This window comes from Brachyistius frenatus, unplaced genomic scaffold, assembly GCF_029030835.1.
Source record: "Brachyistius frenatus isolate BFR_SWC_R1_liver_20210118 unplaced genomic scaffold, ASM2903083v1 Contig_72, whole genome shotgun sequence".
NCBI classification, from domain to species: domain Eukaryota; kingdom Metazoa; phylum Chordata; class Actinopteri; family Embiotocidae; genus Brachyistius; species Brachyistius frenatus.
In genome coordinates, this window is record NW_027210671.1 from 1151134 (window position 1) to 1167500 (window position 16367).

At 40.7% G+C, this 16367-nt stretch overlaps 1 protein-coding gene across 2 annotated transcripts in view; it reads left to right on the forward strand.

Annotated features, from left to right (window-relative positions):
- The first annotated feature begins 385 nt into the window (after positions 1-385).
- Positions 386-16367, forward strand: part of septin5a (septin 5a) — a 21314-nt gene continuing 5332 nt past the window's right edge. Inside the window, exons 1-5 of one of the 2 annotated variants that reach the window (XM_069707796.1) lie at positions 386-533; positions 688-701; positions 14942-15032; positions 15518-15604; positions 16242-16365. In XM_069707796.1, coding sequence (XP_069563897.1) covers positions 488-533; positions 688-701; positions 14942-15032; positions 15518-15604; positions 16242-16365 — 362 coding nt within the window. In that variant the 5' untranslated portion in view covers positions 386-487. Of the gene's footprint in view, positions 534-687; positions 702-12587; positions 12924-14941; positions 15033-15517; positions 15605-16241; positions 16366-16367 lie in introns of those variants that run through there. The other variant, XM_069707795.1, reaches the window with a different exon arrangement.

Sequence of the window (16367 nt, forward strand, 5' to 3'; positions counted from 1 at the left end):
AATGCATCTGTTAATGTGATGGATCAGTATTCATCAGGAAAATATCAAGGTTTCTCAAATGGGTCAAGTGATTTGTGTGAAAGTTCACTATTATTGATGATCAAATATTTGATCCTCTACATACACAGCGTCTGTAGAGAGAGAACGACTTCAGAATGCATTTCGGTGCTGCTATTTTTTTATTTTTTTAAAAAACGTCATTTAAAAAACAACAATCTATTTCTGACGTTATAATGCAGACCGGTTGTGTTTCAAATGTCGAGCTGATGTCGGTGAGGTTACGGATCTGACCCTCACAGCATCCTGCAGGCTGTACCCCGCTGGTGGAAACTCTGCAGTGTGACTGGCTGACTGAGGAGGAGGAGGGATTTTCATCTGCTAGCTCAGTCCGCCCTCCTGCTGTCTGTCCGGGGTTTGGAGGCGAGGCGAGAGGCCGCTGTCTGTGAGCGTCGCTTCGGTGAAATCGAGGGAGGAGAGCGGTGAAAAGATGACGTCCAACAACAGGTACAAAAGCCGGATCCCGGTCAAAACAGGTGAGCGTGCTTCTCTGGGTTTTCGTCTGCAGCGATATGAATTGATTTGGGGATCAATGCAACGATTGCTTCATGTGTCTCTTGTCTCCCTGGGCGTCGCTCTGCATCCCCGCACCTGCGCCTTCTTCTCATCCACCCCTGTGATGGCCAATAGAGGACTGCTCAGAGGTAGGAAACAGCCTTTCATGTGGTGCTTTTATGATAATAAATGCGATTGAGAGTGCATATTTAGGGCATTGCAGTCGTAACTTCAGACCGCACCACCTCGGTTGCAGCGGCATCAGCGATATTTACGTGTCAAATCTCACATTCTTGGTGTTTTTTTTCGATGTGCGTTTTGGTTGCCTGTCAGATTTCTAAACGCTCGATGCTGTGTGTGCAGCCATGCCATCACAGGCTGAGCGCTGATCACCGGACTGACAGGCGGCGGAGGGGGTGGTGGGGGTTTACGTTTCATTTTTAGACGCGTATGTGGAGCAGGCCGACGCCGCAAGAGGCGAGCAGCCAACATGGTACCCAAAACGCAGCATCCAGCTCTCCATCCTCTCCTCCGCCGCTGCCTGCTGAATTATTAGCGATCATCAGTCACCGAGTCCTCTGATGGGCTGACCCAATTGTCAAATTTACATCGGCACAGCTCCTGATTACAGCCGCTGCCTTTAGTGAACCCTTCCCGACCATTGTTCAGCCATTGTTCAGCGGAGAAACACAGCTGCCACGTGAGCGTGCAGGGGAGGTCGGGTCTCTGCTGACCCCGGGCCTTCCTCCTCCCCCTCTTCCTCTTTGCATATAGTGTCTGATGGCAGTACGTGAGCCTGGAGTGCGTGCGCGCGCTTGATGATTGAGTTGAACCTGATAGTATAAAAAACATTATCTGAGCAGCTCAAATTTTATAAAAGAGGAATCATTTCTGATGCGAAAGCAAAAATAGATTCAGATTTGTGGTAATAATATGCTCCTGCAATAATTTGCAATTAATGGAAAAATGTATGTGTAAATATGCATTTAACCATTTATTTTTCTACAGCTGCTAATTAGCATCACTTAATTGCAATAGATCCTACCTCAATGAAAGTGTAGCGAGGTGATTTGTTCTATGATCAGTTTAAAGGTTAAATTTGGTGGTGCTGCTGAATTAGATTGAGAGGTGTTATTAGGGTCCGAGCAGCGATGGCTCGCCAGCCCGATTGTTCTTCAAGGAATTATTATTCCGCGTTATTATTATTCTCCGTAAACAACTGCACTTTTGGAGGCTTTATCATATTCAAAAACTCATGAAAGTTGGTACATGCGTCTCTCCCGGCGAATTTTTTATTTTTATTTTAGTGGATTTGCAAGTGGGCGTGGTCAAATGACGACGGGGGAACTCAAACCCCTCCTCTTACCTGAGAGGCTGTTAGCAGCGCTAACCACCAATATTCATTAAAATACGACCAAAATTGCCGCAGACATTCTTTGGATAGTAGATATACATGTTTTCAACGGGGTTTGCAGTGATATTAAATAGACTAAGTAGAAACACCTCTCAGAAATTACACAATATAACTGGACAGCACCACAAACTGCAGCCTCCACATCAGTAACATTACAATGTTCATGAAGGTGGAATAAATGTCTGACTGTGACTATGACAGCTCAGTAGATCCACTTTACTGTTCCTCACTCTATACTCAGCCTTCGCACCAAAAGCATCATTGAATCAGAATTACATTAATTTATTGACAAAGTAATGCATTTGCGTTGCCGGGCTTCTCTTCTAAATAGCATTAAACCTGAAACAAAATTAATATCAATAAATTAATATTGCCGTTAAAGTACTGGGAATACTTGTGTTTTGATGTGTCCTTAAGCAAGTGTCTGAGTCTCACAGTGTTGTTGTATTTGCTGTAAGTAAATGTCGTATAGGGCAGGCTACTCCATGACGTAGTACTGCATTCAAAATTATACTTGATTTTAGAAGTAGAGTATTATTAAAAGCAACAGCAAAATATTATATTGTATGAACATTAAATGTTCCTATCGTGCAGAATAGCATCTTTCAGAGTCTCATTTAAAGTATTTTTTTTTTTTTTTTTTTTTTTAAGTAGACAGTGAATGAGGGGAGATAATGGATTTAAACTAGGAGCAATGAGATTACATGTTCAGCATGTTAATCTCATGGGTCACCAGGACACCACAGAATTACATAATACAATCATAATATGTTATTGAATCATTACGACTGATAAATCAAAGAATAATCATAATTTTCATGTAACGTCCAATAAATATAGTGGAGTTAAAGGTAGATGTACTAAGTGGTGAAAATAGAAAAAGAATACATATAATTAGTCTACATGTACCTAAAAAAGGTACCTAAATACAATACTTGAGTAAATTGGTTACTTTCCACCACCTGTATTTGAGTTGCACAGAAGTCTGAATTTGAAGTATTGTTTTTGGGAATATAAAGATGAGAAGCATAAAAAGAAAACTTTAAACTATTTGCTCTCTTATTTTTGCACCTTTGCCTGTTCACTTTGTCCGATTTAGCTTCCTTTTTTTGGTCTCAGTCCCGTATTTGTCCAGTTCCCTCCTGTCGTCCTCCGCCCTCCTCATTACTGGCAGAAATTTGCTCGACAGGTTGCATTTGTTTTCTTCCAGAAATCCACAGTTGGATCCAGTTCAGTGGTTGAAATCACTGTGGTCACATGGTGTCACTACTGCGGTGTGCACACAGAAGCACATGAAATTATGACGCAAACCTGGAGTAGTATGATTTCCAGTTGGAGCATCGACGGTGAAAGATCTGTAAAATGGCCGTTAAAGCAGCTGTTGCTTTCCTCGTACAAAACATGTAGTGATTCACTCGTGCTCAGCGTTCAGATTACTACCGTTTTTACACCTTGTGAGGTTTCGCTGTTGGCCGCCACTCGCTCTTCACTCCCACATGCTCTGCTGCATCTGACACCTGTGAAAAATATCTCATATTGTGGAACATGCAGGCTGCAGAGGAGGAGGTGGAGGAGGAGGGAGAGTTGGAAACAACAGCAATCATGACCTAATGCTGAGATCATAGCTGCTGAAAGGATCGGAGCTGATAATCAATCCTAAACCAATATTTTCAAAACACTCCCCTCCCTTCTTGTCTTTCTATTTCCACGTCTCTCTCGCTCACATCCCCCGAAACGCTCCCGTCACTTCCTCAGCAGCGGTATTGCGTTGCCGGGAAACAGTCTTTTTTTAATCTGTTTTCATCACTTCTCTGATATGATGGAGTGGACGACGCCATCTGACCTACCCACAATCCCGTGCGGTGATTATTCTGTGTGTGGGAGGAAATACAGAGAACACATTTTTCATCACATATTAGAAACCAAAAGAGAAAACCCGCCATCACAGTTTCACCAGCAGTTAGGTTGAGTGTGTCACTGATAGAGACGCACAGCACCTCTAAAATAAGATGATCAGCACTATAAATACATTCATATGCGTGTACATGTTTTGACGACACTTTCAGATACGCTCGGTGTTGCTGCAGTCATCTGAACAAGCAAATAACGGTTAGTGAATCAGTCTCACCAAAAACTATTGGAAGCAGCAGTTGACAAAATAATAATTGATTTTATATTTGTAAAAATGAAAAATTGAGTCGCAAATACACTTTTTCAATGTTACATTTTGTGTTCTCTGTTTACTTATAGCGAGTCATCTACAGAACAGAACAGAAGCACGATGAACTACTAAACAAAGTGTATTAACAGGTCTTTTATATATATATATATATATATATATATATATATATATATATATTATGAGGTCATATTAGAACGTGTAATTATTATTATGTCCTTAAGAGGGATCCATCTTCTGTCGTTCCTCCTTTTTTTTTTTTTTTATGGTGTTTTCTTGCACCGAACATCTCAGAGGAAATGTGTACAGATAAAAAAAAAAAAAGACAAAAAGAGAGAAAATTTTTTTTTTTTGCCAAAATAAACACAAATTTACTAAAACAAAACCCTGGATTGCCGCTGATATTACAGCATAGCAATAAATGGTATTTATTCATAATTTATATTAATGGTTAATAAGTAATTTACTAATGCTTTATGTAAAAGTTGTAGGTCATTAATAAGACACATTTTTGGGTTTCCTGGTTGAAGAAAATTTCTTGTTGATGTTTATCCTTTATACTGTCTTTGTCTTTTTAACTCAGTTGACCGCTTGTTCACAGCGCATCTACAATTTTCTTAAATTTATTAATAACATTTTCACATTCACATTTAAAGACTTTATGAATTTGTATTATTAACATTTATATTTACAGATGGCTTGCTAACTTTTTTTTGCTGCATTAGAAACACCACTAACCGTTACTATTATTGGTACCAGAAGAGCTTGACTTTGAGCAAGTCTCTCTGCATTATCACAACTTGGTGTCTTTTCTATCGGTGTTGTCAGATCACAGGTTGCTTGACACGCTGCTTTCTCACTGCAGCGGTGAACAGATGTTGAGTCAGATGCGTCTGCGAGAGCGCATGTGTGTCACTTCACTTCAAATACACTCAAGTCATTTCACTCTTCACTCTTTATTCTCCTACTTACTCCCTCTGTCTTTAAACACACACACACACACACACACACACACACACACACACACACACACACACACACACACACACACACACACACACGCACACACACTCTCACTGCCACAGATGGGACCCTCGTGGACTCCCAGTGAGGACCAGCTGCAGAGCAGAACAGGCGTATCTCAGGGGGAGGGTCGGGTATTAAGACCGAGGATTTGAGCCCCCTGCTGCTCTTCCTCTTCACACGTAACATTTTCCCCTAAAAGACATAGTTAGACTTTCTAGGAAATTCTCATGTGCTTATGTTGGAAAGCCAGTTAGTATAGAGACTGGGAACACTTAGAAACATCGAGCCTTAAAGGTGACAAAGTCCATCTGAAGTCCAATGACGCCTCCCCAAACCTCCAAACCTCTCTGACTAACACGGCATGTCTCGATGTCTAAAAACAACTGTCTCTGTTTTAGTGGCAAACTTTGTGCAGTTGACAGGTAACCTGCTTGGAAAATAACTGCTCCCAGCCAATAAATAGTCCGGCACATAATGCAGCATAAAATGGTGAATGGTCATTGTGGCACTTTCCTTTCATACAGGTTAAACAGGTGACGTGTTCATTAGAGAGCTTTAGTGGACTTTGGACAGAAGCCACTCTGTTTCCCACTGATTCCAGTTTTTGTGCTAAGCTAGCCACCTGCTAGCTTCGCTTATCTATATTTAATGGACAGCCATGAGCGTGTTATTGATCTTCTCATCTCACTGTCTGCCAGAAGGCAAATGAGAAGTGTCAAACAATTGTTCTAAGCAACTTTAGGGTTAGAAAATTGTCTCATTTCACACTTTCAGACTCTGTCATCTTGCCCAAACTCTACTAGTTATATGGTTGCATCTCTCCAGAGAATCTAAATATTATAATACTGTATATTTTCATCATTTTTGACACATTTGCTTGAAAGTTTTGCTGTCTTTGGAAATGTTAGGATCTCAACTCAAGTGTAAGGTTTGGTTGGTTTGAACACTTTTAGGCTGCAGTGCATCTGCTTGTATTGACTGACCGACCAACTTCAGGTCTAACAAAATCAAATGACAGGTCATCATTGTAAATGAGAATTGGTTCTCAATTGATTCTACCTGGTTAAATAAAGGTCATATATAACTTGTTAAAATAAATAGCTTTCCTAGATGGGTTCATACCCAAGACAGTTCTTACAGGAGAAGGTCTTACTTGAGAAGAATTAAATCACTCCATTTATTCCACTACGTTGGATCCGTCAGTACAGTTTGTTCGGATCACGCAGCCTCTGTGTGTTTCTGACTCTGCATGTTTTCTTTGGAGGGTTTTTCCTCTGTTGGCACCTTCGTCCTGCTTCAGGTGTTTGAGATGGCAAAGCCCTGCCTCTCATTCACATACCTTCATTTTGTCATACTGCAAACATGGATGTAATTCCAGTGATCCAGTGGATTGTGTGTGTGTGTGTGTGTGTGTGTGTGTGTGTGTGTGTGTGTGTGTGTGTGTGTGTGTGTGTGTGTGTGTGTGTGTGTGTGTGTGTGTGTGTGTGTGTGTGTGTGTGTGTGTGTGTGTGTGTGTGTGTGAACGGTCGTCTTGTACCTGAAACAACTCACCACCCGTTCTCTCCTCTTTTATGTTACGGGTTTAGTCACACAGCACAGTCTCGGCACCACGTTTCAAAAAGCTTTTGTAAAGTACTGAAGGCTGGCCCAGATAGAGAGAGCCTTTGAGAAAAATGTTTGTAAGTATTTAGTCGACTGGGAAATGTTTGGGATTATGAGTTCTTTGGAAATAGGGATCAGGAGTTTGAGCAGTAGTCCAATGAAACAACTGAAGAGAACAGATTATTTTGAAACCGTTCCCAGCTTATTAAATAGCAAAAAAAACATCTGATTTATACCTTTGTCAATCACATGTAAAGTTAATAATTGACTAGAAAATACTGGATATGTTGGATTTATTTCCTATGGAAGCATGAGGTTGATGTTATTGTTGTACTTGACAGTATATTCTTGATCTTGGAAACAACAATTCACAAAACAATCTCAACTGAAGGTGAACTTATTTATTTGTTCTTCGACTGTCTTGACTTTACATTCACATTTAGCTCGACACTTTGTCGAGATGATTTTCTCAACTGCAGTCTCCAAGCACAAAAAATGAATTGTCGAGCTCAATTTAAGTCAATTTAGACATAGTCAGAGAGATCCTCCGGATCATGATAGTTTAACCATCCGTAGCTCCATCTCAGTAAACCAAAGCAGGCTGCAAATACAAAGCTCAGGCTGGACGGTGCCGTTTTTAGCGATCGTTGCTCAAACATGAGTAAATAATGAATTTGTTTGGGACTATTTTCAGTTGCGGATTAATACACACTTGGCCTGTTAGTGACTGTTTACAGAAGCAGCACAGTACATGTTGAATCAAGTGTGTCGCAACGTGGCTGATTGATGTGTGTTTCATAGTTTTTGGACATTAGTGGAGTTCTGTGGTCCAGAGAAATTAGATAAATGACATTTTGGCTAAACAGACGTTTTCAGTCGAGCAATTCTTTGTTTGTTTTGGTCTTTTTGTGGGATTTTTGACAAAAAGAAAAATATAGACGCACCAGGAGTTTCTCTATTGTTTTGCACAACTTCCAACCTTCCTGAACAATTTCTCTTAACCACATGAAGTTACAGCCGGGCTCCCACGAGTCTCATTTGTCTTTGTATAGGCAGATACTAAAACAGCCAAGTGTCCTTCAGTGAAGCAGTTTTATTGCTGCCTGAGCAATTACATGCTGTCAGATTAGCATGTTAAAGAGCCAAGTGCATGCTGGCCTCTGCATCTCCAGGGAGACAAAACATAAGGGGAGGGTGGGGGGCATCTTTATGTTGTTTTTCAGCCCACATCCGTCTGTCTCACCCACCATCACCCCTCTTGTCTCCCCTTATCTCCCTCTTTGCCTCACTTACTGAATCACCATCCAGCCGAGTGAGCAACAATTAGAGGAAGCATTCGGGTTTAATGATGTGAAAGCGTCAGCGGGTCATCTGGGAAGATCCAGAGAAGTCATCGGTAAAGGTCACCGCCCTTCACGGGTGCATCACAGGCCGTCTGGCTGCTTTAAGTTCTGAGCACTCACACAATGTAAAGCTTGGTTATTACCATGATTGAACTGACTGAGTTTCAAGATCATGGTGAGCTTGCACTGGTCTGAGCAAGAGTGAAGATTAACTGGACACCTGCTCTCATTTCTCCAGAAGCTTTGGAGATTGGTCATGTACTTTTCATTGATGTAAATTTTTCAGGATTCCTTTGTCAGTGTCGGCCTGCACGTCGGTTGTTCCCCCTTCAGTTCAGACTAAAATATTTCAACAACTATTGGATGGACTGCCATGAACTTTGGTACAGACATAAGGTTTGCCCTCACAATAAGTTCAAATCACTTTGTTGACTCCTTTTCATTTTGCGCCTACATCAAGTATCTGCAGAACTGACGACATCCCATCATCACAGCTGTATGTGGCTAATCTGTTGCACTGCTTAGTTCATCAGCATGCCGGCGCTGGTCATTGGGAGCGTGTTAGCATTGTGCTGTTACCATTTACCTCCGATCGCCTCGGTGCCCCAGCCTCACGTGACCACCTTTTTATTTTGCTGAATAAGTTACTGTTATTGTTTGTCACGATTGGAGGAATATTCAATTCAACTTTGCTTCAAATCTTTGCTTTTGTTCTGTAAAATCTACAGTTTAAAGTAATGCTTTGAGTGGTTTTATTGATGGAGTCTTACTTTTTTTTTTTGACCAGTAAGAGCAAGACTACTGTTTGGTAACTTCAGTTAGAAATTGTTGCGTAACATAAATATATGTTCTTAAATAGTTTGTGACCACATCACTTCTGTTTTCTTAACATTAAAGTCAAGTAATTCGACTTGAGGAAGACTCATTTGGACTCTGGACGTGCACAAAACAAGGCGCCTCACTGCGGACACATGCTATCATGTTATCAGTAAACATGTTGATCAGTGGACAGCCTGAAGTGATGCTGCAGTTGTAACAGTGATCACAGAAGTCTGTTTGTCTGTGTGGTGTGAAAAAGCCAACTGTCAAAAGGATGATGCTGAGTTTTTCATGGTTGTTTAAGAGATTGAAAGTGTGTCTGTGTTGTAGTGTCTCATCCCTGTGGATTTGTTTTTTCTTCTTGAAAGCCCTTGGCAGCAGGCAGTGATGGGGTGTGGGGTGCTGTGTGTTTGTGTGTGTCCCCTGGCAGTGGACTTGGGTGCTGTGGCCTTTTGAGAGTCACTTCCTTTATGGATACGACTTTGTATGACTGAGAAGAAGAAGTGGAGCGATGCCTGCAGTTTGAGTGGCTGATCTCTGCATCTGTGCCTCTGCAGGGGCATCCAACATACTGACAAACAAACAAACACAGTCATGTCATCTCTGAAATGATACTCTGACAGTGAAGAAGTCCCTTCTGCTGTCTGGTAACAAAGCAAAACAACATGGGAAACTCATAAAGTTGGAGGCTATTTTGTGTCCTGCGCAACGTACACATCTCTTCAAATGTTTCTTTGTCCAAATGTATCTACGTGTATTGATAGTTCATTTATTTCATTACACATGTGATCAGGAATCGAGAGAAAGTACATGATAATCTAGAAGTAAATGTAGAAAGAAGGCAGAAAAGCACCGAGAGGCTTAAAATAAGAACATTTTTAATGTAAAAGAAGGGATGGGGCAGGGGTGTCCCTCCAACTAATGTTTTAGGCAGTGTTACTTCTCTTCTGCTGCAAGTGGAAAGTTTCTTCAAGCTCATTCGCAGTCTGTTTTTCTGGCGTTTTTAACATCACAACTAGTTTGGAGGCCAATCCTGGTCTGATAATCAACAAGTGGGATGTTAAGCTTTATTTATTTATACCTAGGGTTCATTATTAAGTCCATCTGGTGCATAAGTGTTTAATAAGTGATAAGAAGTGTTACTGGAGAGGTAAAAGCAGCATCAGAGTGAGCGTCTGAATGAATTACATCATCCAATGCAGAACTTTCTGGCCTCATTCAGTAATGAAAGGGTGTTCAATTGAACATAATGTCGAATTAGCAAGTAACAATAGACGCGTGTGTGTGTGTGTGTGTGTGTGTGTGTGTGTGTGTGTGTGTGTGTGTGTGTGTGTGTGTGTGTGTGTGTGTGTGTGTGTGTGTGTGTGTGTGTGTGTGTGTGTGTGTGTGTGTGTGTGTGTGTGTGTGAGAAAGGGAACAGCTGTCCACTGAGAAAGACTAACGGTGGGGGTTTAGCCAGGGGTCTGTTTTAAGACCATTGTTTTTAGACATCTGTTCCTTTCTTCTATTCAGATTGATAGACCCACCGACCTCCACACACACTCAGTCATCTCTCCTCACCGTGATCTAAACTCTTCATCCAGCATCTTACTTTTTTGTCTTGTGCAGCATGCAGCTCTTTGCATCTGCATCATCCCCGCTGACAAAAGCAGTGTTGTTCTTTCTCTCCAAGAGGAGTCAGAGAGGTCAAACCATTGACTTTTTTTTATTCTCTCGGAGTCCTCTGTCTCCCTCCTGTGGTGTGGAGTGGGGCCGTCACATCCTGTACGTGGCATCACCACGGGGCGGGCCTGCTCGGGGGACGAAAAGAGAAAAAAAACAAGGCCAGCTTCTTTTATTTCAAAGAGCATTTATACTCTGCTGCCCACATCATGTATGCGTGGGACACACCCATCCTGAGCTCACACACACACACACACACACACACACACACACACACACACACACACACACACACACACACACACACACACACACACACACACACACACACACACACACACACCGCTGTCACATCTGGAATCAATTGAGTCCAACCTCTGCCATGAAATGTACCTCCTTCACCTCTGCACACACACACACACACACACACACACACACACACACACACACACACACACACACACACACTCCTAAAGAGCCCACAGCAGGCAGACAACGTTGTGGCTGATTCCCTTTACATCCTCTTCATTAATGTCTAGACCAACGTTTAAACCCGAGCAGCTCTCCATCAGGCCGCTCACACAACATACATGAGTATTTTCCAGCTAAAAATGACACCATAGGGATAATTACAGAATTTATTTTAACAACCAAATAAAAACAATTGATTGTTTGATGAAAAATATGTGACGTGTGACATTTAGGGGAAGTATGTGCTCTCTTGATAAGGGATAAGAAGTTTGATATCCCTCACGTGTCTGTACTGAAAATATGAAGCTGCAGCCAGAAGCTGGTTATTATAGCTGTGTCCAAAGATTATACTTTTAAGTACTTTTAGGTTTTCCTATAGAAAAAAGAAACAAAACATCAGTTTTTAAGCCATGTGAAATTAAATATAAAAAATATTGAATAACGGTATGCTTCAATTTAGTTTTTTGGTTTTTTTTTGTTTTTTTTACAGGTAAATGATCAGTGTAGTGAAGAGGTAGCACAAGTAGCGAAAACTTGTATAATCAGTAAAAACTGATGATGATGTGTACCTGGAAAACTCACTCATAACAACCGGCAGTGGCATTCAACCATGTTTTGATATCAATTTCTTATTTCTTCTATCTTGATACAACAAAGTTTAGACGTACTTTTGTTGAATATTTGTCCTCTGAACTCCTCAGATGTTTTTTCATTTTGACCCAAAGAGTTAAAATGAATTTTTTATTTTTTTTCACAAAAAATCAAAGATTAGAGAGAAATGCCCCAAAAAACTTTAATCCACTAATCGTATCATGACCCAGGGGATTGGTTGGGAGTGGATTAAACTTCCTGACTTCGTGTGAGGTAATTAAACAACCTAAAGTTTGACCAGCAACAACACCAAAATACTCGTAATAATATCGTTCATCGGCCATTTGCGGAACAAGTACTTTTACTGTGATGTACTGAGAGTACATTTATGCTGATGGCACTTATGTTATGGAGTATTTCTACATTATTTGTACTTGTACTTTTAGGGCACTTCCTCCTCCACTGATTGTCACCTCAAACAAAGAACCGTTGGCTCCGCTTTAAGGCACAGTTCAACACAGACTCTGTGACACTCACCAAACATAATGATTCACAAGTTGATTTACTTGATTATCTCGCTCCACAGGTCTGCACTTGCAGCCTCTGTTTTTATGTTTTGTTTTCTCTGCAGCTTTTGGCCTTCTCAAGTTCATACAAGTCCTTGTTTGTTTCACTTCTTCCAGCTCCACAAAACAAAGTGTCTACACTTTCTGTCTGTGAGTTTCTTGAGCTGGTGGTCATTTCTCTCCGTGCAGGGATTTATTTTTCAACCGTCAGGGCTGGGGGAGGGAATTCAGGCCGAATGAATGAGTTTCTTTTAGACCTTCGTTTCTATCATCCCTCCCTTGTTTCCTCCCTCAAATTGCCACCTCTCTCTTGCTCTCTCTCTCTGCGTCTCCGTCCCTCTCTCAGTGAGAATTCCTCCATACCTGTCTGAACAGGGAAAAGTCGGACCGCTGTAGGGCAGAGTAGAGGAAGAAATAAGGAAAGAAATAAGGCTGGGGGAAAAAAACAAAGGGCAATCTAGAGAAGGAGGGCAGGAGCAACAGATTTAAAGAGCCAGAGCAGGAAAGAAGTGTTTTAGAGATTATCAAGGTCGAGAGCCTTCACATTTGTTCCCTGCTGGGCTGTTTTTTAACTTTCTGAGACTAGTGGCTATTTTGGTCCGTCAGTGCCGGAGCGGTTTAGGATGGATGCCATCATGCTGCAAGAAAAACTGGTGGAACGGCTGCTGTGCCCACGAGTGAGAACGGCCAGACAGAAGGTAACGAGTTGGGTTGATGGGAAGAAATGTGTGCAGAATAGACGAAAAGAGTGGAAAGATGTCAGGAAGTTATGCATAGACAATGAAAAACACTGTCAGCGAGATCAGGTTTAGTTCAGAGCAGCACAAATAGGAAGCCCTCACACCTGTTGACGATCTGCCAGCATCTTTTTGCTGTTTTCTCTCTGCGGAGGTGTCTGAGTTCAGTTTCCACTCGTGATATTTCTACACAGGGTCAGATTTACTGCTGAGATTACTCAATGCTTTATCTGCAGCTTTATCAGCAGCTTTTCTCATTCTTACACCTTTGGCTCTTTGGCAAGTGTTGCTGCCCTGCTCTTATTGCACTGCCTGGGTTTTTGTGTGTGAATGTGTGTGTGTGTTTCCATAAATGGGATCCTCACCCGAGGGGGCTGTCGGAAATGCCTATGACAAGTTATGACAGCGTATAAGGACGCTGACTGTGTGTTTGGCTCGTGTGTTTGCAGAGTGAAAAAGAGCTTTTCAGGACGGTTGAATGTCGCCTCTGTCTGAGTGTGAATGCTCTCTGCGGGCCTCGAGTGCGTATTTATATCTACACATGTCAGTGTGTAGCGTTGTGGGTTAAAGATGACGTCCTGCCAGATGCAGCAGGAACGGGAGCTACTGTCCGACACAGTGAGAGACTGGTATCCTCTGGCTCTCTTTGTGTTTCTGAGGGGTTCAGTGGAAAGTCTGAGACGCTGGTTATTCTCAGCTGCTCGGAGAGGAATGCTGCGCACGTGTTTTTCCATGCAGTTGTAGATTTTCTGTATTATAGACCCCGTCTGTCTGTTGTGGTCATTTTATTGCTGCAGACGTTGCCACATCCATTTTGTCTCCACATTAAAAATCTGCAGAGCTCTCTAACAGTTATTTGGTGTCTGCTTCTATATTTGAACTTTAAGTTTTTGGTGTATCTTTGTAGAGCTAAAACAATCATTCAGTTATTCAGTTAGTTCAATGACAGAAAATCAATTCAGCTAACTGTTTTAACCATTTTTCAAACATACCAGTACTAAACATACTCATTTAGTTCAGAATAGCATATATTATATTGTTATATTACAATTAATGATGTTTTAAAGTGTGCGTCCCTTAAATGAGGCTAAGTTTAATCACTTTTATGTAGGCTACTCCTGGATAACCTATGAATCCCCCATCTGGCTCAGTAAAGTCTTATTTGATCGTTGACCTTTTCTATGAGACATTAACACATCATACACATTATTTACTTATTACATTTTCAATTCTAATCGGCATTAAACCAGTCAAATAAATGTGGTGTACTAAAAAGGACAAGAAATACCTCTGATTTATAGTGTACAAGTATAGCCTACAGTTGTGAAAAAATTAACAGAACAAGCACCTCATTGCACACGTGCTTACATGTGCTTGAATACAGTAAATCTTTTTACTTTCAGCCGCTGGTATTTTGTGATAGTAAACTAAATATTGTTGGCTTTTGACTGACACTTGAACAGAAGAGGCACTTTGAAGACGTCACTGTACGCTTTAGGAAATTGAGATGGACATTTTGCAGTCGACCAAACAATCAAGAGGTCGCTCAAGACAATATTTTAAGGCTAAAATTAACAGTTAGTTCCATGTCTGATGAATCTGACAATATGACTGAAAAATGTAAAGTGATGTCTTTTAGTGACTGGTTTTGTCCCACCAACGGTCCAAAGCCCAAAGATATTCTGTGATACCACACCACATGATACAAAACAAGCAACACATCTTCACACATGCAAAGCTGTAATTAAAGAAGGTTTTTCCTTTACTGCTTGAAAAATGATTGAAACCGTTATTCAATTTGCAAAATAGCTGTCAATGGTTTTTCTGTCAACCTACCATTCGATCAATCGATTCATTGTTTTAGTGCTACAATAATTGTCAGAAAAATTGATGATGGCAACAATCATTTATTGCAGCAAAGCAAGATCTAACACTAACAACCTCGTCTTCTTCTGTGTGTCCTTTCTTTTCTGTTCCAGGAGAAACAGTATGTGGGCTTCGCCACTCTGCCCAACCAGGTCCACAGAAAGTCTGTGAAGAAAGGCTTTGATTTCACGCTGATGGTGGCAGGTTAGTTTCAGGTTGAAGATGCACACCTTATAGAAATCTTAACTAACTCACACTCAGTTGCCATTTTATGAGGTACAACCAACTAAAACTAAAGTGTAGCCCTGGAATATATCCTGCCTTCATGGAGGTTATACTGTTCAGTTCTTGTTTCAGCTGTTTTAGGAGTGTTGATGAACCATGTGGTCACTTTGGAGAGATGCTTCTAATATTCAGCCTATCTGCATTGATATAAATCAGATAGACAAAATATTAGAAACAATATCATTCAAGCTAAGACCTTTAAAAGGGACATAAAGATGACCTGTCTAAATTAAAAAAACTGAATGTAATCTGCGTGAAGGAAGGATTTGTTGCAGGGTTACGTTGGTTTTGCTAACATACTAGAAACTGAGTTGTTTTTTTTTTGTTTATTTTATTTAATGTCATCAGATATACTCACATGATAAGTACCTGTATGTGTGTGTGTGTGTGTGTGTGTGCTGCAGGAGAGTCAGGGATGGGAAAATCCACTCTGGTCAACAGCCTGTTCCTCACAGACCTCTACAAAGACAGGAAGTTACTGAATGCTGAGGGTGAGTCTTCATGCTATTTATTATCTCTCTGTGTTAGACATAATGGATGCACTGCTTACTCGATATTACTCGGTTTTGTTGAATGCGGAATAATAAGATCGAATTTATGTGACTTTATTTGTTGATTTCTTTTATTTAATATGATAAAAAGTTATGTTTTATTTATATAAAATATTGTATCATGTCAATTGTTCACTTTTTCCAGTTTCTCTCCTAAATATTTTTGTGTAAAACTAGGTAATTTTTTCCCCAATGAATATATTTCCTGAACAATATGAAATCATTGCTCTTTTGCTGCTGGTTAGCTTCACACTCATTTCTTGCTTTAGCTTTTTTATTTGCTACAAGCTACATTTCTCGTTAGTTCAGTTAATCTGTTTCTTTTGATTTATAATTGATGAGATGGAAACATTTTGCGCCACAAACAGTTTACACAGTTTTTAAATGACTTTGCTTCAGAATAAATTCTTGAAATTCAAAATGTTAGATAGTTAATGTACGTGTAAAGTGAATGTAAAGTAGCCGTGTAATAGTATCCATAATTCATTATAAAGAAAAATCAGAAGTGTCAATCACACCATCAGAGTTTTGTCCTTCATTTTCTATCTTTCATTTTCTCTGTGTTGATTATTTGCAGAACGTATCAACCAAACCGTGGAGATCATCAAACACACTGTAGACATCGAGGAGAAAGGAGTGAAGCTCAAGCTAACCATCGTAGACACACCGGGGTTTGGAGACGCTGTCAACAACAATGAGTGGT